We start from the raw sequence: 23451 nt of genomic DNA, 5'->3' as shown, positions 1-23451 counted from the left end.
GGGGGGTGGGAGGAAGTCGGGGAGGAAGACTGCGGGGGGGGGGGTCGGGTTCGAGGTAAACTGGGGATCAAGGTGGGGATCCTGGTTCCACGTGCGGCTGCTTCCTGGCGATTTCTTCAGGCCCGGGCGGTCAAGGCAAGGCGGCAGGCGACAGCAGTGACCAGGGCTGCCCCTTTGCCGGACCCGTCTTCCGACTGCAGGAACGTGACTTGGCAGTGAGGTGCCAACTCGCGCACGGTGGCCGCCACCAGGCCGGAGAAGCTACGAGGGAGAAAGGGGGGGCGGGGCTGGGCCCAGTGCGCACCCCAGGTGTGGTCCCGCTCTCTGCTCCTGGCCGTGCCTGCCCTGCCCGATCAGCACCCCCCCGACTCACTGGGGGTGCATCTTGTATAGGGTCCCGTCCACGCCCACCGACACGGCCAGCCTGTCCAGGCCACGGTTCTCACGGATCTTCTCCACCACGGCGGCCACGCCGGCCCCACAGAGCTGCGCGGCCCGCCGAGACACGGCCTGACACACCTCGAGCACCATCAGGGCGTCATCGGAGGTCAGGTCCAGCCCCAGGTCCTCCAGGATGGAGCGGACCTGTCGCAGGGCCAAGCTGTCGCTGGGGCCGGGAGGGAGGGGCGTCCGGAGGGGCGGGGTCTACGTCAGTTCCCCGGCTCTCGCGAGACCTGGCCACCCCGCGCTCCAATCTCCAGCTTCCCACGCCTGCCCGGGGCACTGAGAACCCCAGCCCGTAAGCGCCTTGCACACGACGTCATCACCCGGGTTCCATCCCAACAGCACGTACAGTACCCCCGAGCATTGCCAAGGAGTGATTTCTGAGCACAGAACCAGGAGGAAGCCCTAAGCACAGTTGGGTTGCCCCCTTCCAAAAGCAAAAAAAAAAAAATCCCAAAATGTGCACCCAGAAAGACTTTTGAGGCATAAAGGGAGATAATGCATCTTTCTTTGGGGGGTTGGGGGGGCTATACCCGGCGCTGCTCAGAGACCCTGCAGTGTCGGGGATCGAACCCAGGGCTCCCCGATGCAAAAAGCCTGCAGTGCAGCCCTCTGATCTATGCACGCGGCAGCGAGGCACCTTTCAATCTCAGAGAGAAACTGGGTCTTGAAGATATCTCGGGTGCGAAGGCGCTGGGTCTCCCGGCCCCGGAAGAGGACCCCGAGGCTGGTTAAATGCAGGAGGATGTGCCGGACGATCTCCCCCAAGTACATGCCGCTGATCATCTTCTCAAACCTGTGAGAAAGGGCAGGTGTGTGTGTGTGTGTGTGTGTGTGTGTGTGTGTGTGTGTCTGTGTGTACGCGCACGTGCATGCATGTGTGTGCGCGCATGCGTACGTGTGTGTGTGTGTGTGTGTGTGTGTGCATGGAGTAAGCCCTCACCCTCAACCCCACTCCTCGCCCTGCCAGTGGCCCAGCACGACCCCACAAGCCCCCAGGGGTGAGCCGGGACCTCTGCTTGCCGGGGTTGATGGAGCCCTGGTCCACGTCCGCGTCGAAGCGGGTGCTGAGCGCGTCCAGGGAGCCGTCGTCCCCAAAGGCACCCCATTCCATATTAACGCACATGTGGCCCGAGTTCCCCGAGGCGCCCGCCACGTTCTGGAGTTCTTCCATATAGCAAGCATTGGTGCCCGTTCCTGCAGACGGCGGTGGAAGCCCGTTAGGGATGCGGGGAGTAACTCATGCCACGCCAAGATGGGGCAAAGTTGGAGCACGTTCCCCACCTCTCCGTCTCCCGTGCTCCCCACCTGCCCTCCCCCCACTCCAGGCTTTTGCTTTCCCCTCCATAGGCGCTTCTCCCCACCCTGGCCTCTAGGGGGCGCTGCGAATAAACTGCCCCCGCAGTCTTGCCCTAGCAGATGTGTTGGGGTCTCCCACTGTCAGCGAGGCCAGCCCCAAGTCTCCAGTCAAAGCAGCAGGTATGGGATATCTATCTGGGGATCCCAGAGCCCCCAAATGGCCAGAGCATGCCTGATAAACAGGCCACACTACTTCTGCATCTGTGCCCAGTTTGAAGCGCAGAGAAGGGGACCAGAGTGGGAACTGGGGACCTGAGTGATAGTACAGCGGGGAGGGCGTTTGCTGTGCACAAGGCCGACCCAGGTTCAATCCCCGGCATCCCATATGGTCCCCCATGCACCGCCAGGAGTAATTCCTGAGTGCAGAGCCAGGAGTAACTCCTGAGCATCACTGGGTGTAATTAAAAAAAAAACAAAAAACTATTGTAGCACTATCCTCCTGTTGTTCATCCATTTGCTCCAGGCACCAGTAACATCTCCATTGTGAGACTTGTTACGTTACAACGAGAGTTGTTACTGTTTTTGGCATATGGAATACAACACAAGTAGCTTGCCTGGCACTGCCACAAGGTGTGGCGGGATACTCTGGGTAGCTTGCCGGGTTCTCCAAGAGGGGCAGAGGAATTGAACCCAGGTCGGCCGGGTGCAAGGCAAACGCCCTACCCGCTGTGGTATTGCTCAAGACCAGAATGGGAACTAGAGTCTATCACGTCCATCTCTCCTTCCAAGCTTAGTTTCTTTTCATTTTTTTTCTCTTCTTTTTTTCCCTTTTTTTTTTTGTCACACCCCACTGTGATCAGGGACTACTCTGGCTCTGTGCTCCAGAATCCCCCTTGGTGGAGCTTGGGGGACTATATAGGCTGCCAGGGACCACCCCTGACCAGCTGTGTACAAGGTAAACACCTTACCCGACATACCAGCTCTTTGGACTCTTAAATCTCATTTCTTTACAACTTACCCTCTTATTGCACCTTCTTTTTTTTTTTTTTTTTCATTTTGGGGGTGGGAGGGCACACAGCAATACTCAGAGGTTATTCCTGGTTCTGCACTCAGAAATTACTCCTGGCAGTGCTCAGGGGATGCCGAGGATCGAACCCCAGTCAGCTGCGTGCAAAACAAATGCCCTCCCCGCTGTACTATCGCTCCAGCCCGTTTTTTTTATTTTTTGTTTTCAGGTCACACCTGGCTATGCTCAGGGATCACTCCTGGCATGCTTGGGAGACCACCTGGGACGCCAAGGATTGAAACTAGGTTGGCCCCGTGTAAGGCGAGCATCCTACCCACTGTACTGTCCCTCTGGCCCTGGACCCCCTTATTTTCTCAGCTTCACGGCCTTTGAAAGTTGACTTAATTCAGCCATCCACTGTCTGTGCTGGAGCTGAGGTTAGTCCCGGGACCCTGCTGGAGAAAGCAGGAAACTCCCTTTCTCAGCTACATTTCTCTGTCCCTTTGCCTTGCCCCAACTGGCCACTGAGGGGTACTTCATAAGGTGGCATAGAAGGATCTGGTACTTTTTTTTGTTTTTGCTTTTTGGGTCACACCCGGCGCTGCTTTGGGGTTGCTCTTGGCTCTGCACTCAGGAATTACTCCTGGTGGTGCTTGGGGGACCATATGGGATGCCAGGGATTTAACTCAGGTAGGCCGTGTGCAAGGCAAACGCCCTCCCCGCTGGACTATCGCTCCGGCCCCAGATCTGGTACTATTCCCCCCTTCCTATACTCGCAGTCCCCAGCACTGACCCACCAGCCATATGCATCCCCCTCCATCCTTCCTCAGGAGCCTTGGAGACATTCTCTCAGCTGCCTCAAAAAAACAGATCCTTTAGGCCAGAGCAATAGTCCAGCAAGGAGGGTGCTTGCCTTGCATGCTGCTGACCCACATTCTATCCCTGGCACCCCATAGGGTCCAAGCCCTGCCCCACCAAGAGTGACCCCTGAGCACAGATTCAGGAGTAACCCTTGAATCCTGCCAGGTAGAGCCCCGAAACCAAACCAACAACTGAAAAATCAGATTCTTCTTAGAAGGTGCACGATCTTAGAGGAGACCAAGGGGCTGGTAAGTTCTTCAAGGTCATTGCGTGGCTGGAAAATTTACCCAAGGTCGTGGCCTTGCCCAGGGTGACCCTACCCAGTATTTCTGCCCAACCCCCAGCTCTCTTGTCTCCCCAACTCAGGTTCATTCTGCAGCTGGCTCAGAGCAGAAGGACTGTCAAACCATCACTAAGCTGTGTTCCGGAGCAACCCCCCTCCACCACCACCAATCTATTGTGTTTCCAAGGGCTCCCCTGGGTCAGAGCAGAGGTGACGGGTTCCACAGGAGACATTTGGGGCACAAAAGAGCAGGACCCTCCTCACCGACAATGAGGCCGACCTCGCAGCGGGGGTCCTCGTAGCCGCAGGACATCATGGTCCCCACCGTGTCATTGACAATGGCGACCACATTCAGCTCCACTCCCTGCGCACAAAAGGACACGCTGCTCAGTTGCTAGGCAACGTGGTCGCCACGGCAACTGGCGCTGGACCCAGAGGTCTAGACTGCAGAGGCCTCCCCCACCCCCGTCGGGAAGCAGGAGTCGCTTTGCTTCCCCCCACCCCTCCTCCATTGAAGTACGGCCCCATCCCTCCTCCTCCCTCCCCAACCTTCACTGGAAGCTGCCACTTACCTGTCTGCGGCCAATGGCTTCCCGCAGTAGACGCACCACATCGTGGCCCTCGCAGTCTGAGGCTTTAAAACCCTTGGTCCAGTTCAGGAGGATGCCCTGCGGTGTGGGTGCACGGGGGAGGAAGGGATGGGAACCTCCCACGGCCCCCCCAAAGCTAACATCCCTTTTTTTCTTTCCTTTTTGGTTTTTGGGCCATATCTGGTGATGCTCAAGGACTTACTCCTGGCTCTGCACTCAGGGATCACTCCTGGGTGCTCGGGGGACCTACTGGGATGTCAGGGGTAGAAGTCGGGTTTGCCACATGCAAGGCAAACCCTCTCCGCTGTGCTATGGCTCTGGCTCAGCCAGAAAACTTGGAAAAGTCCCTTCGAGAGGCAGCAACAGGCTTCTGCTGGTCTAGGATCCAGCGCTCAAGAGACACAGTCGCACCTCCACAAGGCCATCCTGCCCAACGCCATCGACCCCCCCTGTGACCCAACCTCACAACCTCCAGGTTGCTCCACCGCCTATGGGCACATCAGCGCTGGGAAAAAGCGGGCGGGCCTTTGCCTGTCGTGGCCTGGGGCCATACCCAAGGGTGCTTAGAACCTATTTCTGGCGCTGTGCTCAGGAATCATTTCTGGTGGGACACGGGAGACACTATGGAGTGCACAGGATCAAACCAGAGTTGGTCACGTGCAAAGTAAGTGCCCTAACCCCTGTAGAATCTCCCAGCTGCCAACCTAGCACCGTGATGTCTCCCTTCCTGGCCCCCTAAAATGCATGCCAGTTGTAGGGTTCAGGGCTGGCCCCTTCTTTTTTTTTTTTTTTTTTTTGCTTTTTTGGGTCACACCTGGCGATGCACAGGGGTTACTCCTGGCTCTGCACTCAGGAATCACTCGTGGCGGTGCTCAGGGGACCATATGGGATGCTGGGAATCGAACCCGGGTCGGCCGAGTGCAAGGCAAACGCCCTACCTGCTGTGCTATTGCTCCAGCCCCCGGGCTGGCCCCTTCCGGAGCCCCAGCTTTACCTGGTCCAGGCCCAGCTGCCTGCAGGGGAAGGAAAAAGTGAAACCCAGCGGGAGGCTCTGCCCACTCAGGCCCCGCTGCTGCTGAAAGTCCACGATGCAGTCAACGATGTGGTCGAAGAGCTGTGGGAGGTGTGCATATGAAGGAGGGGCTCCCCGGCCGACCCTTCCCCATCCCCCGGTGCCCCCAGCCCCCATCCCAGGTCCAGGCTCCCTGGGGTACCTGCTGTCCCGAGCCCTGGGCCACACACTCAGGGATGGAGTAGACCTCATTGGAGATCCGCACGCTTCCAGCCGCCAGGCGCACCAGGAGGACCCGGAAGTGGGTGCCCCCAAGGTCCAGGGCCAGGAAGTCCCCACGCTCTGTGGAACAGAGGTCTGGGTGGTAAAGCAGGGCTGGTGGAGCAGCCCAGCCCATACCATGCTGCGCCCCCACCTGGGACCACGTCCTAAGTTGTGCCCCAACACCTCTCACTCTTCCAGCCCTCGCCACAGCCACAGCTCAGGCCATGCCTCCATATTAGGCCCAGCCCACACCACGCCCCCAATCATGGGCACGCCCCCAAACCGGGCCACACCTCCATTCTGGTCACGCCCCCAGTCTGAGCCACGCCCCCAGCCCTGGCCCAGCCCATATCACACTTTCAGCCATAACCACGCCCCCAAACTCGGGCCACACCTCCATTCTGGTCACACCCCCAGCCCCGAGCCACGCCCCTAGGAGCTTATAGCCCAACAACCCCCACCGGCTGGTCCTCACCGCTGCCATCAGGTGTGGCCCTGACGTAAGTGGGGAGCATGCGGAGGGAGGAGGCCTTCCCTTGGAGCCCCCTGGCCATGGCCTCGCGCATCTGCGCCTGCACGGCTGCCAGCTGCTCTCGGTTCAGCCGGAAAGGTGCCAAGGTGGAGGCCAGCAGGCTCCGGTGGGCGGCCAGGCGGGCAGCCACCGCCGTCACCATCGCCACCCCCTGGCCGCCGCCGTCCAGAGAGCGGTGGAAAGAGACATCGCACTCGGGGACCAGGAACCCCACGGTCTCCTGCAGGATCCGGAGGAAGCTAGGAAGAAGCAGAGCAGACCGCACCTGGGCTCGCTGCCAGTTCCGGCCTGCACGGCAGGCTAACCCCCTGGCTCCCAGCCCTTTCCTTCGAAATCACTCTCTACCTGGTACATCTAAGTACATCTAACCAGTTTCCAAGAAAACAACGCAGCCAGCGGTCCCCGCGGCACCACACCTACAGAGCTGTGTCACCAATGCCACCCACGATCCTGAGTCTTTTTTGAGGGGGTGCAGCCATCGATGCTCAGTTGTTACTCGGCTCTGCACTCAGGAATTATTCCTGGCAGTGCGCCAGGGGACCATATGTGGGTTCTGGGATGGAACCTGGGTCAGCCGTGTGCAAGGCACCATCCTACTCGCTGTCCCATGTCTCCAATCCCAATCCCTGGCTCTTTTGAGGGCAACACACTTGGCGGTGCTCAGGAACTACCAAACCCGGTGCTGGGGGCCCCACGTGGGGCCAGACGAAACGCATATTCCATCCTTTTGAACGCTCGTGTCCCTTCCCAGTACCTGGGCAGCTGTTCGAACACTCGGCCTCCGGTGGCCACGGCGAGCTGGAGGCGCGGCTGCTCGCGGCTGTGCTGGAGGCGGGAGAGGACCGCGGCCAGGGCGGCGGCGCACAGCCGGGCCGCCCGCGCGCACACGGCCGCGCACAGGCGCTGCACCCGCGACGCGTCGGCCGCTCCTGCGCTCAGGCCCAAGCGCTGCAGGACGGCGCGCACGCGGGTCTCCCCTGCCGAGGGGCTGCGGGCGGGGGAGGGGGGGAAGTGTGGGGAGAAGGCTCAATGCGGGGTTCCAGCCAAGTGGCCCCCAGCCCCACACTGGGGAGAGAGCTGCCCAGACCCGTCCACTGTCCCTCCCAACACCCCGCCCCCACTCCCATTCCTCCCACTTACGCCTCCTCCATCTCCGCCAAGTCCTCCAGCCCGAAGCCGCCCGGCTGCAGCAGAGCTGGGGGGGCGCGGCCGCCAAACAGGACCCCGGCCTGAGTCAAATGCACCAGCACCAGCCGTACCAGCTCCCCCAGGTACAGACCCCCGATCATCTTCTCAAATCTGCGGGGACAGGCACCCGTGTGTGGGGGGGTGGGGGGGACGCACACGGAGCCTTCTCTAAACCTTCCACCTATCTACCCAAGGCATTTGGGGTGAGCCTTAAATTGAGGTTCCATCAACAAACAGCTCCCCCCATGAGATGCTCACCCACACAGCTGGGGGCTCCCCAAGGCCTCTCCTTCAGCGGAAGTTCACTTCAGGGAGGCCTTCCGGGGGGTCGAGGACCCAAAAAGGGGGATGTGGCTGCTTTGTTTTCTCTGAATTGCCACCCATCAGAACCAAATAGCACAGAGGGTAGGGTGTTTGCCTTGCACGCAGCTGACCTGAGTTCGATTCCTCCATCCCTCTCAGACAGCCCAGCAAGCTACCGAGAGTATCCCACCCGCACGGCAGAGCCTGGCAAGCTCCCCATGGCGTATTCGATATGCCAAAAACAGTAACAACAAGTCTCACAATGGAGACATTTACTGGTGCCCGCTTGAGCAAATCGATGAACAATGGGACGACAGTGTTACAGTGCTACAGAACCAGTAAGGACAGGGAGTAAGGGATAGTCAGAAGGAAATTTAGCTCTAGAAGGAGTATATTTGGTGGTGCAAAGGGTTACTCAGGGCTCTGAGCCCAGGGACCACTCCTAGTGGGGCTTTGGGGGGCCCTACGGGAAACTGAGGTTTGAACCTGGGTTGGCTGTGAGCAAGGCAAGTGCCCTCCCCACTGTACTGTTTTTTTAGGGGGTTGGCTTTTAGGGGGGCCACACCCTTCGATACTCTGAGGCTACTCCTGGCTCTCCACTCAGGAATCACTCCAGATGGTGCTTGGGGGACCATATGGGATGCTGGGGACCGAACCCCAGTCGGCCATTTGCGAGGCAAACACCCTCTGCACCGTGCTGTAGCTCCAGTCGCCTTCCCCCTAGTTCTAGAACCTTGGGCCTTTGCTCCTTTGGGTGTGTTTTTTTAATGTTTGTGAATTTGCTTGGGGGGCTGTACTGGTAGTGCTCGGGGCTGACTCCTGGCTCTATGAGGAGTCAGGGCTCATTCCTGGCAGGGCTTGGGGGGCTGTATGGGATGCCAGGGATCGAACCCCGGCTGGCTGCATGTAAGGCAATAACCCTTCCCGCCGCAGGATGCAGCCCAGAGCCTCTGCGCCTCTGAATTGGCCAGGACACCCCCTAACCCCCAGATGTTCTAGAAACTCGCCCCTAACCCCCAAATGTTCTGGAAACTCAAGTCCAGGAAGGGGAGGGGACAGACACGTGTCAGGCCACAGAAGGCCAGGCTACCTTTGGGCCCCGGGGTTCAGAGACTCCAGGTCCAGGGTGTGGTCGAAGGGGGTGAGCAGGGGGGTCAGCACCCCGTCCTGGCTGAAGGAACCCCACTCGACGCTGATGCACACGCGGCCCCGGTCTTCGTCCAGTGCGGACACGTGAGCGGCTTCCTCCATGTAGCACGCATTGGTGCCTGTGTCTACCAGGGAAGACCCCCAGTGAGGATTGTCACACCCCAGGGGGCAGCTGCCGTGTCTCCACCGCCCCCCCAATCCACGCCGCCCAGCCAACGCCCATCTCACCTACGACAAGCCCGATCTTGCAGGGCCCGGCCCCCCGCTCGCAGCCCATCATGGTGCCCACGGTGTCGTTGACCACAGCGACCACTTCCACACGGCGCGCCTGACCACACAGGGAGGGAAGGGGTCAGCGGAGACCCAGAGATTCCAAAGGAGACCCCAAATCCATGTACCTCCACCTTCTCAAGTTTTCCTTTTTTTTTTTTTCCTTTTTGGGTCACACCCGGTGATGCACAGGGGTCACTTCTGGTTCATGCACTCAGGAATTACTCCTGGCAGAGCTCAGGGGACCCTATGGGATGCTGGGAATCAAATCCAGGTCAGCCACGTGCAAGGCAAAAGCCCTACCTGCTATACTATTGCTCCAGCCCCCTCAAGTTTTCTGATTTTTTCCCATCTGGTTTTAGGGCCACACCTGATGGTATTCAGGGCTGACTCCTGACTCTATATTCAGGAATACAGAGTGGCAGTGGTGAGAGGGCAATATACGGGGTGCTGGGGATCAAACCGGGGTTGGCAGGTTGACCATGCGCAAAGCAAGTAGTTTACCCACTACTATCTCTCTGGTCCCTTTTTTCTTCTTTTTTTTAAAGCCTCAGTCTCCCTACCTGTAAAAGGGGAGCATTTACCCACAACCATCCTGCTAAAGGACATGGAGGGGGCTGGAGCAATACCACAGTGGGTAGGGTGTTTGCCTTGTACTTGGCTGACCCCGGTTCAATTCCCAGCATCCCATATGGCCCCCTGAGCACCACCAGGGGTGATTCCTGAGTGCAGAGCCAGGAGTAACCCCTGAGCATCTCCAGATGTGACCCAAAGGCAAAGAAATACAAAAAAAAAGAAAGCACAGTGGGGAGGATGCTTGCCTTCCATGTCACTGACCCAGGTTTAATCCCCGACATCCTTATGTTCCCTTGAACACTGCCAGGAGTAATCCCTGGGTGCAGAGCCAGGAGTCAGCCCTGAGCACCACCTTGGCCCCCAAAACAAAAAACAAAAAATAAAACATGTGGAGAGAATGTGGCTGGGAGAGAGCTCAGGGGTCAGGGCACTTACCTTGCAAGCACAAGGACTCAAGTCTGACCCCTGGCGCCACAGGCCCCCTCCCAACACCCCCTCCCAATCACGTCGCATCCTTGGGCCTTAGCGTTCCACTGTTCAGCCCGGTTGTCTGATTCCCGCCAGGAGTGGCCCTGGGGCTCCTGAGCACTGCTGGGGGAGCCCCCACAGCCCCTAGAAAACGTATCTCAAGAGGGAGAGTCAAGCAGGACTTTGTGGGCAGCCCCTCTGCACTCACCAGGCCCTGCCGTTCAATCGCTTCTCTCAGCAGCTGGACCACGTCTCGGCCTTCCACACCGCTGCATCGGAAACCCTTGGTCCAGGAGATGAGGGTGCTCTGGGGGGCGGGGTGGGGAGGTTAGAAAATCCAGAAAGGGGCTGGAGTTATGGCACAGTGGGTAGGGCGTTTGCCTCGCACTCGGCCAACCCAGTTCAATCCCCAGCATCCCATAGGGTCCCCTGAGCACCGCCAGGAGTCATTCCTGAGTGCAGAGCCAGGAGGAAGCCCTGAACATCGCCGGCGTGACCCAAAAAGAAAAAAAAAAAAAGGAAATCCAGAGAGCAAACAGCAGGGAGGGCGTTCGCCTTGCATGCAGCCAACCCAGGTTCAATCCACAGCATCCCATAGGGTCCCCTGAGCACGGCCAGGCCGGGAGTAACTCCCGAACTCCTGAGTGCAGAGCAAGGAGTAGCCCCTGAGCATGACTGGGTGTGCGTCACCCCACTGCCCCCGCAAAAAAAAAAAAAAAAGAAGAAGAAAAACAAAGCAGGTCACTTGTCCAACATCTGCAGACCACCGCCCCACCGCCACCTCCCCATCCCCTTACCTGGTCGAGGCCTGTCTGGTGACAGGGGAAAGAGAAGCTGAACCCCAACTGCAGCCTATGCTGGACTCCAGGGAGGGCGTCCAGGAACTCCGCCAGGCAGCGGGTGGCAAAGTCAAAGAGCTGAGAAGTGGTAGGGGTGGGTCTCAGAGAGGCCCTCCCTCCCCTTCCCCCTCCCCCTCCCCCTCCCTCTCCCCACACAACCTGAGCCGGCTGCCCTGTGGGACCCCAGGAGCCAGCGGTGGGCTCTCACCTGCTGGCCAGGCCCTTGCATCACCTCCGGGGGGATGATGAACTCCTGACTCCGGGGCTTTATCCTGGGCCCCTCGCTGCCCGTCAGGGTCACCCAGAGGACACGGAGGGAGGCGCCCGTGGCCCCCAGCTCCAGCACCACCACGTCACCTTGCTCTGCAGGGCGTGGAACTGGCTGGAGCAATCCTCCTGCCCCCCTCCCCCACCCCCAGCCCCTCTTAGTCCCCCAGGATCCTGCAGCCTCCTATCAAGGGACCGGGAGGAGACTGGGGGCATGGCCCAATGGGCTGAGCACAGGCTTGGCAGGGGGGAGCCCCAAGTTCTATCCCGAGCACCGCAGGACCCCCAGAGCACCAACAAGTGTGGCTCCAAACCCGAACCCCGGGGGGGGCGGATAAATGGGGGGGAGGGGACCTGAGCCTAGGGGACCGTTGGTCCAATGGCCAAGGGGCAGGAGCAATCGTACAGCAGGCTGGGGTGCTTGCCTTGCTTGTGGCTGACCCGGGTTCAATCCCTGGCATCCCATGTGGGTCCAGAAGGTGCCTGCACATGGCAGATCCAGGTGGGACCCCCCCTCACCAGGTCCCCTGATTCCTACTGGGAGTGATCCCCGAGCACAGAGCCAGGAGTAAGCCCTGAGCACAACTGAGTGTGGCCCCCTAAAGAGTGGGGGGGAGGTCTTAGAAGTAAAGATCTGGTCAGGGGTAAGGCGCACCCGCCCCGGAGTGCCCCCCACAGGCCTGACCACACACCAGTGCCGTGGGGGATGGAGCCCACGTAGGTGGGGAGCATGCGCACAGCAGGGCCCGGGCTGGCTGGGCCCCTCAGCGCCTGGTCCATGGAGCTCCGGAGGGCGGCCTGGATCTGTCGCAGCTGGGCATCGGTCACCAGGAACTGCTGCAGACACGCCTGCATCTGGGGACGAGCAGGCTGACGCGGGGGTGCCCGTCCCTGGTTCCCGAGGCCCCGAGGGCCGCCCTGCCTAGTTCCCACCTTTCAGCTCCCGTTCAGACCGGCCGCCTCTTTGCACATCCCCGGGGGGGGGGGCCTTCCCGACCCCTTCCTCTCCTCTGCCACCATCAGGCTGCAGAAAAGTCCCAACCCCTCCACGGCCGAAATTCCAGAGCGGTCACAGGGCCCCGCAGAGCTGTGTGTGAAGGAGCCCACACACCAAGGGACCAGAGCGATAGTACAGTAGATACGGTGCTTGCCTTGCATGTGGCCGACCCGAGTTCGATCCCTGGTATCTCATCTAATCCCTTAAGCACTACCAGGAGTGATGCCTGAGTGCAGAGCCAGGAGTAAGCCCTGAGCATCAGTGCCCCAAAATCAAACCAAAAAAACCACCACCAACAACAATAAGGAGTGAATGCTGCTAATTTTCTTTTCTTTTTTTCTTTTTTTGACTTTTTGGGTCATACTCAGGGATCACTTCTGGCTCTGCACTCAGGTATCACTCCTGGCGGTGCTTGGGGGACCCTATGGGATGCCGGGGACTGAACCCGGGTCGACCACGTGCAAGGGGCGAGAACCCTGCCCGAGTGCAAGGCACTCTGGGGCCAACTCCCAGTCCTGCAGATTCTGGGTGGACAAAGCGGAGTTGAGATGGGAAGTTGGGGGACTAGGGCCCCTGGAAGGCACCGCTGGGAGGACAGTGTGTCCCCCAGAGGTTAAGGGCTGGGGGACGTGGTCAAGGATGGAAGGAAGCCTCGACTATAAACCCTTGTTGAACTTGCAATTGCATTTGGTTATTTGTCTGTTTTTTGGGGCCACACCCGGTGATGCTCAGGACTTGCTCCTGGCTCTGCACTCAGGATTCGCTCCTGGGGACTCTAATGGATGCTGGGGATCGAACCTCGGTGGGCCGCGTGCAAGGCAAATGCCCTCCATGCTGTGCTATCGCTCCGGCCCCCTGCTGCTTCCTGGCAGGAAGCCCTGAAGTGCTCTGAGCTCTCGACCGTTCTGCACTGGGAGGACTCAAGGCCCTGAACACCACCTTGAGACTGTGTGAAGGCCCCAAGGAGATGGTGCCCAGGTGCAGGGGGAGCCTGAGGCCCCTCTCCCCCTCCCCCTGCAGCCCCTGGATTCCAACAGGCCAGAGGCGGGTGCGCCCTGGGGCTGAACTCACCAGCTCAGAGCTGTCTGTGGAAGGCCCGGCTTCTGGAGGGTTCTGGGGAGTCCTTTCGCCTTCCTGAGGCGCTAAGGGCCCAGGAGGGTCCATGTGGGTCCTCGTTAGGGATGGGTGGTCACCTACGGGGGAGAAATGAGCAGCCTCCTGGTAAGTTGGGGTCCCAGCCCCTCCATCCTCATCTTCCCGGGGTGATCAGGAGGGAAATGGTGAGTGGGGCTCAGTACCTTTGGATTTCAGCATTCTTTGCACTCAGGGATCACTCCTGGCAGTGCCCCAGGTGGGGGTGTCCCGTGTGGTGCTGGGAACCGAACCCCGGTCGAACACCTGCAAGGCAACCTGTGGTACTATTTCCCTGGCCCTCTTCAGAACCCTTTGCAGGTCCTCACTTGACATCGCTCACAGCCAAACTTGGTCCCCTCCCCGCTCCTGCCCCCCTGCACTCTCTCCCTTCTCTCATCACCCCCAAGCATCCCCTTGGGCCAGCCCCGCCTTTTCCTCGGCCCCCACCTTTCCTGCCCTCTCTCGGGCAGGTGAGGCCATGATTACGTCTCACTGTGGGAATCTCTTGTCCCCGGCTGGAGAGATCACCCAGGAAGATCATAAGGCACGTGCCTGACCCCTTTTCGGTCAAGCTGACCTCGGTGGTTCGCCAAGGAAGGTGACCCTGAGCACTGAGCCAGGAAAAGGCCCTGAGCAACGCTTGCTGGGTGTTTTCTCCGCCCCCAACAAGCTCCACCCCCTTTCTTTTGTCTCTTGGCTTTGGTACCCAATTTCTCCTAGACATTCTTCCGAAGATTCTGGTTGTCTTGGAAACTTTCCTCTCCCCCTAGACAATGGGGGAAACCAGGGTTCTGGCCACAGCTTTGCTTTTCTTCTTTTTTTGAGGGATGGGGGTGGGGTGCACACTGGGCAGTGCTCAGGGTTTACTCTGAGCTCCAGGATTGCTCCTGATGGGGCCTGGGGGACCCTGTGTAGTGTTGGGGATCAAGTCTGCAAGTGCCCCAACATGATATGCTCTCTCCAGCCCCAAGTCTTCTCACCTGGTGATGCTCAGGGGTTACTCCAGGCTAGGTGCTCAGGGACTGCTCCTGGTGGTATTTGGGGGACCGTATTGGGTGCTGGGGATTGAACCCCAGTTGGCGACATGCAAGACGAGCGTCCTACCAGCAGTATTATTGCTCCAGCCCAGTCACCAAATTGTGTGTGTGTGTGTGTGTGTGTGTTGGGACCACACTCAGCAATGCTCAGGGCTTATTCCTCTGCATTTAGGAATCATTCCTGGTAGGTTCAGGAGACCATGTGGGGTGCCGGGGATTGAACCTGGGTGAGATAGATGCATGCAAGGCAAGTGCCCTACCCACTGTACTATCTCTCTGGCCCTGAGGAATTTTTAAAAATTTTCCTTTATTAATTTTTGCCTAGTATCAAGAAATCAGTTTGTATCAGCTCATTGCAAAGTCGCCTATCCCTACAGTTTCCATCAAATGCGATGAGTTTCACAGAGGACATGATGGGTATCGAGGATGCAACCAGGGACCTACAGCAATCAGCTTTGGAAAGAGCCCTGGGGGTAGGTGTGGGAAACTTGCATGTTTGATGCCAGCTGGCTGGAACGTTTGTTCACTCACTCACTCTTTTTCTTTTTGGGTCACACCCGGTAATGTTCAGGGGTTACTCCTGGCTCTGCACTCAGGAATTACTCCTGGTGGTGCTCGGGGGACCATATGGGATGCGAGGGACTGAACGCACCCTGGTCAGCGCGGGCAAGACAAACACCCTCCCCGCTGTACTATCTCTCTGGCCCTCTCAGCCACTCTCTTTTGTTTTAGGGCCACACCTGGCAGTACTCAGGGCTAACTCCAGGGCTTACTCTGTGCTCAGGCATCACTCTTGGCAGGGTTTGAGGGACCATACGGGATGCCGGGAACTGAACTCTACTCAGCTGGATGCAAGGCAAACACCCTATCTGCTATACTGTTGCTCTGACCCCCACCCTCTGCTTTTTTTTTTTTATATATATAGTTTTTGGGCCACAGTTAAGAGGTGTTCTGAACTTATGCCTGCCTCTGCATTCTGGGATCACTTCTGGCGGTGCTTGGGAACCATCTGGGGTGCTGGGGATTGAACTAGTCACGTGCCAGGCAAACACCCTACTCACTGTATTCTCTCTAGCACTCCGCCCTCCTCACCCCATATTCACTTTTTTTTTTTTTGCTTTTGGGGTCACACCTGGCAATGCACAGGGGTCACTCCTGGCTCTGCACTCAGTAATCACCCCTGGTATTTCTCAGGGGACCATATGGGATGCTGGGAATCGAACCCGGGTCGGCTGCGTGCAAGACAAACACCCTACCCGCTGTGCTATTGCTCCAGTGCCCCCATATTCACTTTTCCCATCATCTGTTCTACAATTATTTTTTTCCCCCAGTGGTGCTCAGGAAACACTTGTCAGGCTTGGGGACCATATGAGCGTCAGGGATTGAACCAGGCTGGCAGGGTATACGAAATGCAGATGTCCTACTGCTTTACCATTGCTCTGGCCCCAGGTCTATTCTTTGGGGGGGGGATTGGATTTTTGGCCATACCCTACAGTGCTCAGAGCTCACTCCTGGTCATGCTCCAGGAATTGTATAGTGCCAGAAATTGAAGCAGGGTCAGTTGCATGCAGGGGAAGTGCCTCAACACTTACCCCGTGCTATCTCTTTGCTCAACTCTGGTTTATTTGAGACCCCCCCCCAATAAATTTTAGTGTTTACCCTCTTGGAGAAGAATCTATTGCATCCAGCAGTGTCCTGTTGTTGTTGTTGTTATTATTAATATTAGGGCGTTTGCCTTGCACGTGGCCGACCCGGGTTCGATTCCCAGCATCCCATATGGTCTCCTCCGCCCCTCTCGGAGAGCCGCTATCGCTCCAGCCCCATATTTTTTGTGTTGTCTTGAAGTCACACCAGGCAGTGCTCAGCGCTTATACCTGGCTCTGTGCTCAGGGATCACTCCTGGTGAAGTTTGCGGGGGGACCTTAGTGGGTGCCAGGATTGAACCTGGGAGAGGCGTGTGCCAGGCAAGGCCCAACCCCGCCGTCCTATGGCTCTGGTCCTACTTGGCTCTTCTTTGAGTGACTGGAAGTCTTTCGGCTCCAGCTAGCGGGTGTTGTCCCGAGGGACACCTGGCTTGGTGGACTCGGGGTTCCATCATTCTCCGCAGAGGCCGAGCAGAAGCTGAGGCAGGAGAGGGGACGAGGGGCAGGGGGGCGCCTGCTTACCTCAACAGCAGCCGCGGGTCACTGTCTCAGGCTGAAACTCTCCTGGCTCTCCAAATGTGGTATCTCACTGTGCTGGTCACACCCCAGAGTGAAAACTGTTTCCGTGTTATACCGTCCCCAAGTCCCACCCCCGACTTTCGCCACCCCTTACCAGTCACCAGCTAAGGCGGGATTTCGCAATTCCTTTTTTCAATTTTAGGGCCACACCCTGCAGTGCTCAGGGCTTACTCCTGGCAGACTCGGGACCCATATGAGATGCCGGGAATTGAACCTGGGTCGACTGCATGCCGGGCAAATGCTCTACCTGCTATAGTTGCTCCAGCACCTGCATTTCCTTCTAAATCTGCCCAGAGAGTGTGCAGAGACAGCCAGGGCAGTGTGACCCCAAGAAGTGAGAGGTCTCATGGGCCATGCTGGGGAGGGTGCCCATTGGATTACTGACCAGGGAGTTTAGGCCACACGTGGCAGTGGTCAGGGGCTATTTCCGACTCTGTGCTTAAGAGTGACCCCTAGTGGTGCTCAGGGCAACATATGCAGTGCTAGGGATCAAACCAGGCTTGGCCACATGCCCCTCGACCACCAGGTACTGGGCCTCAGAGAGAATGATTCTTAGTCATCTCCGGAACGCCAGGATCTCAGTTCTAGTCATCACAGCAGACAGGAATCCAGTAATTATTATTTTTTGGACGGGGACCTGATGGTGCTTAGGGTGTTATGGAAATTCAAAACCAGTGAAAAAACATTTGATATGCTGGAAAGTGGAAAAACTCAGGTGGTCTTTTTTTTTTTGGCCATACCCAGGGTGCTCAGGGGTCAATCCTGGTGGGGCTTGGGGGACCATATGGGGTTCCGAGTATTGAACCATGGTCAACTCTTTGAGGCAAGCACCCTGACCCACTATACTCTCTGGTCCTGCACTCCATTTCTTTAGTTGTTTTGGGGCCACACCCAGCGGTGCTCAGGGACCACCCCTGGCAGGCTCTGGGGGTCCCTTACACAATGACAGGGGTCATACTCAAACTGATCGTGTTCAAGGCAAGCACCCTACCCCGCTGTACTATCCCTCGGATCCCCTTGAACTCAGTGTTAATTATGGCGGACCCAGCAGAGCCTGTGGCCCTAAAACTGGGCCCCGAACAAAGGTGAGAGCTGCTTTCTAGAACAGATGGCGGAAGGGGCACCTGCAGACAACTGGCAGAGGAGTAAAGCAGCAGAAATTCCCAAGCCTGTGGTTTTGCAAAGCAGGGTCTGAACCACAAGGACAGGAGCACACTGGGAGGACGTCCCCAGGCCAGAAAGCCTGCGCTGGGCTACCCCAATGCATCCCGTTTGTCACGTCGCCCAGACTCCGCTTCTCCTTGGCAGCTCCTGCTCTCTGGGGCTAGCCTGTTTGCAAGGGGTTACTCCTGGCTCTGCACTCAGGAATTACTCCTGGCGGTGGTCAGGGGACCCTATGGGATGCTGGGAATCAAACCTGGGTCGACCGCGTGCAAGGCAAACACCCTACCTGCTGTGCTATTGCACCAGCCCCAGCCCCTGAGAATTCTTGACTGGGTGAAGAAGTGAGATGAAGTCCCAGGCTGTGGAACGGCAGGGACAGCAGAATCAAAAGGAGGCGTCAGTGGCTGTGGCCTGCTTCTAGCAAGCTCTAAGGGGACCCCGCTCCCAGGAACTGGGTGCCCTCTCATGCAGTGACTCTGGCGGTGTGCCAGAGACAAATAACGGGCTTCATGTAGATCCACATCTTCTCTGAGTCTCAGGACTCGCTCCAGCCCTTGAGCTGCCTCACCACAAACCCCGGGACCCAAGGAAAATAAAAAAAAACAAACCAAAAAGCACCAAGACGCACCAGAAAAATACAAACATAAATATATTTCCATTTAACTCGGAAGGAAACTCCAGCAGGCTGTTAGAAACACAGGTGTCTGGAGAGGTCGCAGGAAACAAGTAACAGAACGCTGAGTGGCCGCAGTGGCAACTACCACCTCGCCGAGCCCAACAACGAACCAGAGGCTGCGAGGACCAAGCAGCCTCCCCCGCCCAGCCCCCCGTCCCCGCCACCACCCCCCCCCATTAACTGCTAACGGTTCTGCCAACTTTCGGGCCCAAAGGCCTTCAGGATTTCTTCCTCCTGCCTCTGCCACCTTTGGTCCGTGGCCGGCTCCCTGGCGGGGCAGCGAGCTGCTTTTTGAAGTCCACCAAGCAATCCGTGGCTTCGGAAACAGGCACAAAAGACTTGATGGGCGACTCACTGAGGTTGAGCGCGGCGAGGGAAGTAGGCCTCTCTCTGCTGCAGCCAGCTTCTTCCATCCCAGAAGAGGGCACCCTAGAAAAAAGGGGTGGGGGGAATGTGTGTGTGAGTGTGTGTGTGTGTGTGTGCGCGCGCGCGCACGCAAAATGCCATATTCAATATGCACCCGGGCCCAGGGCACCAAGTCTGGGGGGTGCCTTGCGTGGAGCTCGGAGCTTCTGGACCGGCTTCCACACGCTCTGGATCTCTTTAACCAGAGGAGGAGGTGTGGCCTGATTCCCAACTACAGGGGAAGCTGAGTGCAAGGCAGACGGGAAGTAGCAGCTACACCCTTGGTGTACCTGGTTCAGACACCGCAAGTTACCCCGAGAATCCAATCAGTTCGGAGCCCCGGCAACCATGAAGGCCAGGGAGCACACAGCAGGCCACGTGGCCCGGGCCTGGGTGATTCCTGGCCTCGAGCCTGCCAGTTAAATGTGGGTCCAGGGTCCTGGAAGTGCTGGCAGCCACAGGTTGGGGGCCCCGGCCCGCTTACCTGCAGGTTCCTGCCCCTGAAGACTCAACCTTCACCTCGGCGTCTGCAGAGGAGAGAGGAGGTCGCTGAGAGCGTGGCCGAGGCTGCTCCCCCGCCCTGCGCCCTTGTTTTTCCTGGGGCTGCCACTGCAACTGTGTGTGGCTCCCCACCCCCTCCTGAATTGTGACTGCTCGACTCCCACGGCCAAGGACCAGAGGGGAATCCTGTGGAAGGGGCCAGCTTGGAAGCAACCCACTCTGAATCTGCACTGGAGGAATGAGGACATTGCACGTGTCTGCAGTGTGTGTGTATGTATTTTTGTCTGTGCATGTGTTTGTCTGCAGGCAGGCAGCGGGGGGTGGTGGTGGTGTGGGGTGTGGTGTGAGTGTGTGTGTCTCTGCCTGCAGTCAAGGAATGGCTGTGTGTCCCCGGCAGCTGCTTTTCCACAGTCCCCAGAAGGCACACACCAGATCTGCTTGGTGGCAATGAACTCATCTCAGCAGGCTTAAGCAAAAGCTCCACTCTAGTCTAGGAGTAGCCCTGAGCACTGCCAGGTGTGGCTCCAAGACAAACACAATAACAAAGAAACAACAAAAACTAGTTTGCCTGATGAGTCTCAATTCCCATCTCATCATGCTAAAGTGTGTGTGTGTGTATATGTATGTGTGTGTGTGTGTGTGTGTGTGTGTGTGTGTGCAGGCCTGGCAGAAGCTACAAACATTGGGCTCTGTGTGTGTGTGTGTGCCTGGCAGAAGCTAGGAGCACTGGACTGGTGTGTGTGTGTGTGTGTGTGTGTGTGTGTGTGTTGTCTTCTCACCTGCTGTCTGGTGTTCAGACTGTTCCAAGACACTGAGCAGTCGGCCTTCACTGCGGCCTTTTTCCTGGGAGAGCAGACAGATGAAAGGGCTATTACCACCCGGCCGAGAAGCAAAATCACAATTTCTGGAACCCTTCTCACACCTGCCTCCGAGAGAGAAGAGGTGTGGCGCCTGGCTCGAGGAAAGTTCTCTGGCTTTCGAGTAACGGACGCACATCCATGAAAAGGAAGCCAGCGGGGACAGGGTACACTGTTATGCCAATAACATCTCAGGGCCAGGACAAAGGATTCCACAAGTGCGGACGTCTAGTAGCCTCTGAGCTGTGACATCTTGGGAAGGAAGCTATGGGGCCATGGGGCCCGAGCAACAGGACAATCCATCAGGCACTTGCCTTGCCCGCAGCCAACCTGGGTTCTGTCCTCAGCATCCCACAGAGTCCTCCAAGACCCTCTAGGAGTGATCCCTGAGCACCAACCAAGTGTGGCCCAAACACCCAAGAAAAATAATTCTTGGGGCCAGACAAGACAGAAGAGGGCTAAGGCGCTTGCCTTGCCTGAAGTCAGTCCAAGTTCAATCCTCGGCACTGCATAGGGTCCCTCGAACACGCTGGAGGGTTCCTGGCCTGAGGACAGTCAGTCCAAACCAGGAAGAGTTCCCAGCCTACCCCCAAACATTCCCTGCGGCTAGAAAGGTGACCGTCCAGGAGGCCAGGCGCTTGCCTTGCACACAGCCAGCCCTGGCACTGTACACGGTGCCCTGAGCACATCCAGGATTCTGAGCACTGCTGAGTGTGGCCCCCAAATCAAAACAACAACAACAGTAGCAACAGCAGCAGCAGCAACAACAACACTACCTGAAGAAGATGCCCCGAGAGGTGTGCTTCCCCTACTGTGTTAAGGCACACACATACAGAGTATAGCATCAACTATATTTAAAACTCAGAGGCTGGAGCAACAGCACAGCGGGGGGGGGGGATTTGCCTTGCATGAGGCCGACCCGGGTTCAATTCCCAGCACCCCATAGGGTCCCCTGAGCACCACCAGGAGTAATTGCCGAGTGCACAGCCAGGAGTAACCCCTGTGCATTGCTGGGTGTGACCCAAAAAGCAAAAAAACCTCCGGGGCTGGGGAGGGGGGGAGGAAATTTTGTGTACCATATAAGTAAAAATATAAATAAAAATAACCCTTTGTTGTATTTTTGGTTTTGGTCTGTGGGTGTGCCGGGCCATGTCTGGTGGTGCCCGGGGGCCCACTCTGGCTACTGGGATTCCAATCAGGCCTCAATCGCATGCAAGGCCAAGTGCCAGCTCTCTGGCCCCTAAAACAATGGAAGAATTTTGCAAAGCACAAATCTTGCTTCGAGATAAACTGAGGAAGGGGAGGGGGGGAATGGCAGCAGAGGGTAAGAGAGCCCCCCTCTCCCAGGAGACACCCTCCCAGAGGGCCAGGAAGCCTTTTCCAGAGCGCCCCACACGTACCTTGGGGTTCCCCTGGCGCCGGGGTGGTGGCTGCCTGCCTTCTGCGGAGGAGCCCGAGTGCTGCCAATGCCCCGACGTTTCTCCCCGGCTGCTGGTGGCCTTCTTGGCGAGGCGCAGACAGGCCATGACGTGCCCATGATAGTCTCGGAATGGGACCCGGGCTTTGCAGAGGTAACATTTCTCATTCCTGGCCCACCGGGAAGTGAGGGGAGAGCAAGAGGCGTGAGCTGGGGCCGCGCGTGGGGGATCCTGCCGGGGCCCTGAGGTCTCTCTTCTCGAGCGCCTACTCTCGGCCCCGGCTCGCCAAGAAACTGCCCCCCACGTGGCTGAGTGATGAGTGGTTTCCCCAGGCTGCCCCCCTGTCACGCTGGCAGTGGATGATAATGAAATCAGCTCCTCTAACGATCTCCAACACCGCTGATTGCGCGTCACATAAAATATGCCATCAAACGCTACCGAAATGAAGTGGGATCAGTCGCCCCCCCCTTTGCAAAGGGAAGTTAAAATTGAGATGGAAAAGGAACACCATAAGCATTAAATCAAGACGACGGTTTCACTAGAGTGGATGAACTTGTCTGATTAGTAAATCAAGTCCTGTCGCCAGGCCGATTTCCTGAATTCTACCACCCGGCACCCAGGCGACTAGGAAGGGCCCGGGAGTGTCGATTAAACCAGGGGCTTTTGCCAAATTTCATGGTTATTTTTAGAGAGGAAACTGTCCTCTAGAGAAGGGTTCCTGGGCATCCATCTGTGACAATGGAATCTTCTTTTTTGAGGGGGGGGCAGGGGATTTGGGCCACACCCAGCAGGAAAAAAACCGGGAGAAAGGAAAGATTGGGGGGGGGGAAATGAGAGAACTACAGGGGAGGGGAGGGGAGCGGAGGGGAGGGGAGGGGAGGGGAGGGGAGAGGAGAGGAGAGGAGGGGTCGGAGGGGTAAAAGAAGAGAGGAACTGGAGAGGGAGAAGGAGAGGGGAAGGCAGGAGGGAAGAGACAGGAAGAAAGAAGAGGGGCGGGAAAGGGAAGAAGAGAGACGGGGAGGACGGAAGAGGAGACTGGGGCATTCCAGTAGGATCTAAAGGCGCCAACAGTCAGTTCAGCCGGGGTGAACCAAAGACTCCCAGACTGTCAGGCCTGCTCTGGCCAGGCACGGTGGGCAGGGCACTCACCCTGCCCTTGGGGCGCACTTTCATAGTCACGCTGAACCCCGGAACTCAGGAAGTCTTCTGCGTTGCCCAACCTTTTGCAACTCAACTCCGGTTTCCTTGGCAAAACAACCGCTTCCCCGAAGCGGCACAAACGCCGCAGCTGGGCTCGGCGGTGAACAAGGAGGAAGCGGAGTTGTGTGTGGGGTGTGTGGGGGTGTGCACAGCTGGGTTGTCTTAGGGTCATGGAAAGGGATAGACGCCACCTCATCCACAGGGTTATGGGTTATGAACCCGTGAGAGGCAAAGCAAGGCACCTGGGGCTCACAAAACGAGGGGAAGCAGGGAGTGGGTTTGAACCGGGGCCATGCAGCTGAACACCCTCCCCACCCCAACTCCACCCCCCTGCCCCCCACCCCTACCCCTTACTCACTTGTCAGCATCAGAAGTCTCGCCTAAGCTCCTACTCCGGGCCTCTTTTTGCCTCCGAGTCAACACTTTGAATCACAAAAGCAAAGCAAAGGATGAATTAAAAAGAAAGCAAAGCAAACCTGCTCTTTCCTT

General features: G+C 57.8%; 2 protein-coding genes across 3 annotated transcripts in view; both read right to left on the bottom strand.

Moving 5' to 3' along the window:
- Nucleotides 1–2: 2 nt before the first annotated feature.
- On the bottom strand, nucleotides 3–13512 carry HK3 (hexokinase 3). The gene is made up of 18 exons (XM_004611522.2): nucleotides 13420–13512; nucleotides 12044–12206; nucleotides 11293–11447; nucleotides 11043–11162; nucleotides 10454–10552; nucleotides 9160–9259; nucleotides 8873–9056; nucleotides 7432–7590; nucleotides 7046–7279; nucleotides 6235–6530; nucleotides 5698–5837; nucleotides 5478–5597; nucleotides 4466–4561; nucleotides 4158–4257; nucleotides 1458–1641; nucleotides 1085–1240; nucleotides 374–607; nucleotides 3–261 (listed from the first exon to the last, which is right to left on the bottom strand). Exons 1-18 carry the CDS (start codon nucleotides 13510–13512, stop codon nucleotides 117–119), a joined length of 2778 nt encoding a protein of 925 aa, XP_004611579.2. The 3' UTR covers nucleotides 3–116.
- Nucleotides 13513–18536: 5024 nt separating this feature from the next.
- Nucleotides 18537–23451, bottom strand: part of UIMC1 (ubiquitin interaction motif containing 1) — a 73229-nt gene continuing 68314 nt past the window's right edge. For both annotated transcript variants that reach the window (XM_004611435.2, XM_055127704.1), the window contains 5 exons: nucleotides 23321–23384; nucleotides 21745–21931; nucleotides 20267–20330; nucleotides 19471–19513; nucleotides 18537–19010 (listed from right to left, as the gene is read on the bottom strand). In XM_004611435.2, the coding sequence (XP_004611492.2) occupies nucleotides 18800–19010; nucleotides 19471–19513; nucleotides 20267–20330; nucleotides 21745–21931; nucleotides 23321–23384 (569 nt within the window). In that variant the 3' untranslated portion in view covers nucleotides 18537–18799. The remainder of the gene's footprint in view (nucleotides 19011–19470; nucleotides 19514–20266; nucleotides 20331–21744; nucleotides 21932–23320; nucleotides 23385–23451) is intronic.

This window comes from Sorex araneus, chromosome 2 (assembly GCF_027595985.1).
Source record: "Sorex araneus isolate mSorAra2 chromosome 2, mSorAra2.pri, whole genome shotgun sequence".
Classification (NCBI taxonomy): Eukaryota; Metazoa; Chordata; class Mammalia; order Eulipotyphla; family Soricidae; genus Sorex; species Sorex araneus.
The sequence above is the reverse complement of the archived record's forward strand: the minus strand, read 5'-3'. Positions and strand labels throughout refer to the sequence as shown.

What these genes read in the sequence shown, in the direction of transcription:
- HK3 (XM_004611522.2), bottom strand. Translation starts at nt 13,512, where the DNA reads ATGGACCCTCCTGGGCCCTTAGCGCCTCAGGAAGGCGAAAGGACTCCC. An exon ending in ACCAGACAGGCCTCGACCAG is followed by an intron (nt 10,553 to 11,042) that starts GTAAGGGGATGG and finishes CCCGCCCCCCAG; the next exon opens with AGCACCCTCATCTCCTGGAC. An exon ending in CGAGGTCGGCCTCATTGTCG is followed by an intron (nt 1,642 to 4,157) that starts GTGAGGAGGGTC and finishes CGCCGTCTGCAG; the next exon opens with GAACGGGCACCAATGCTTGC.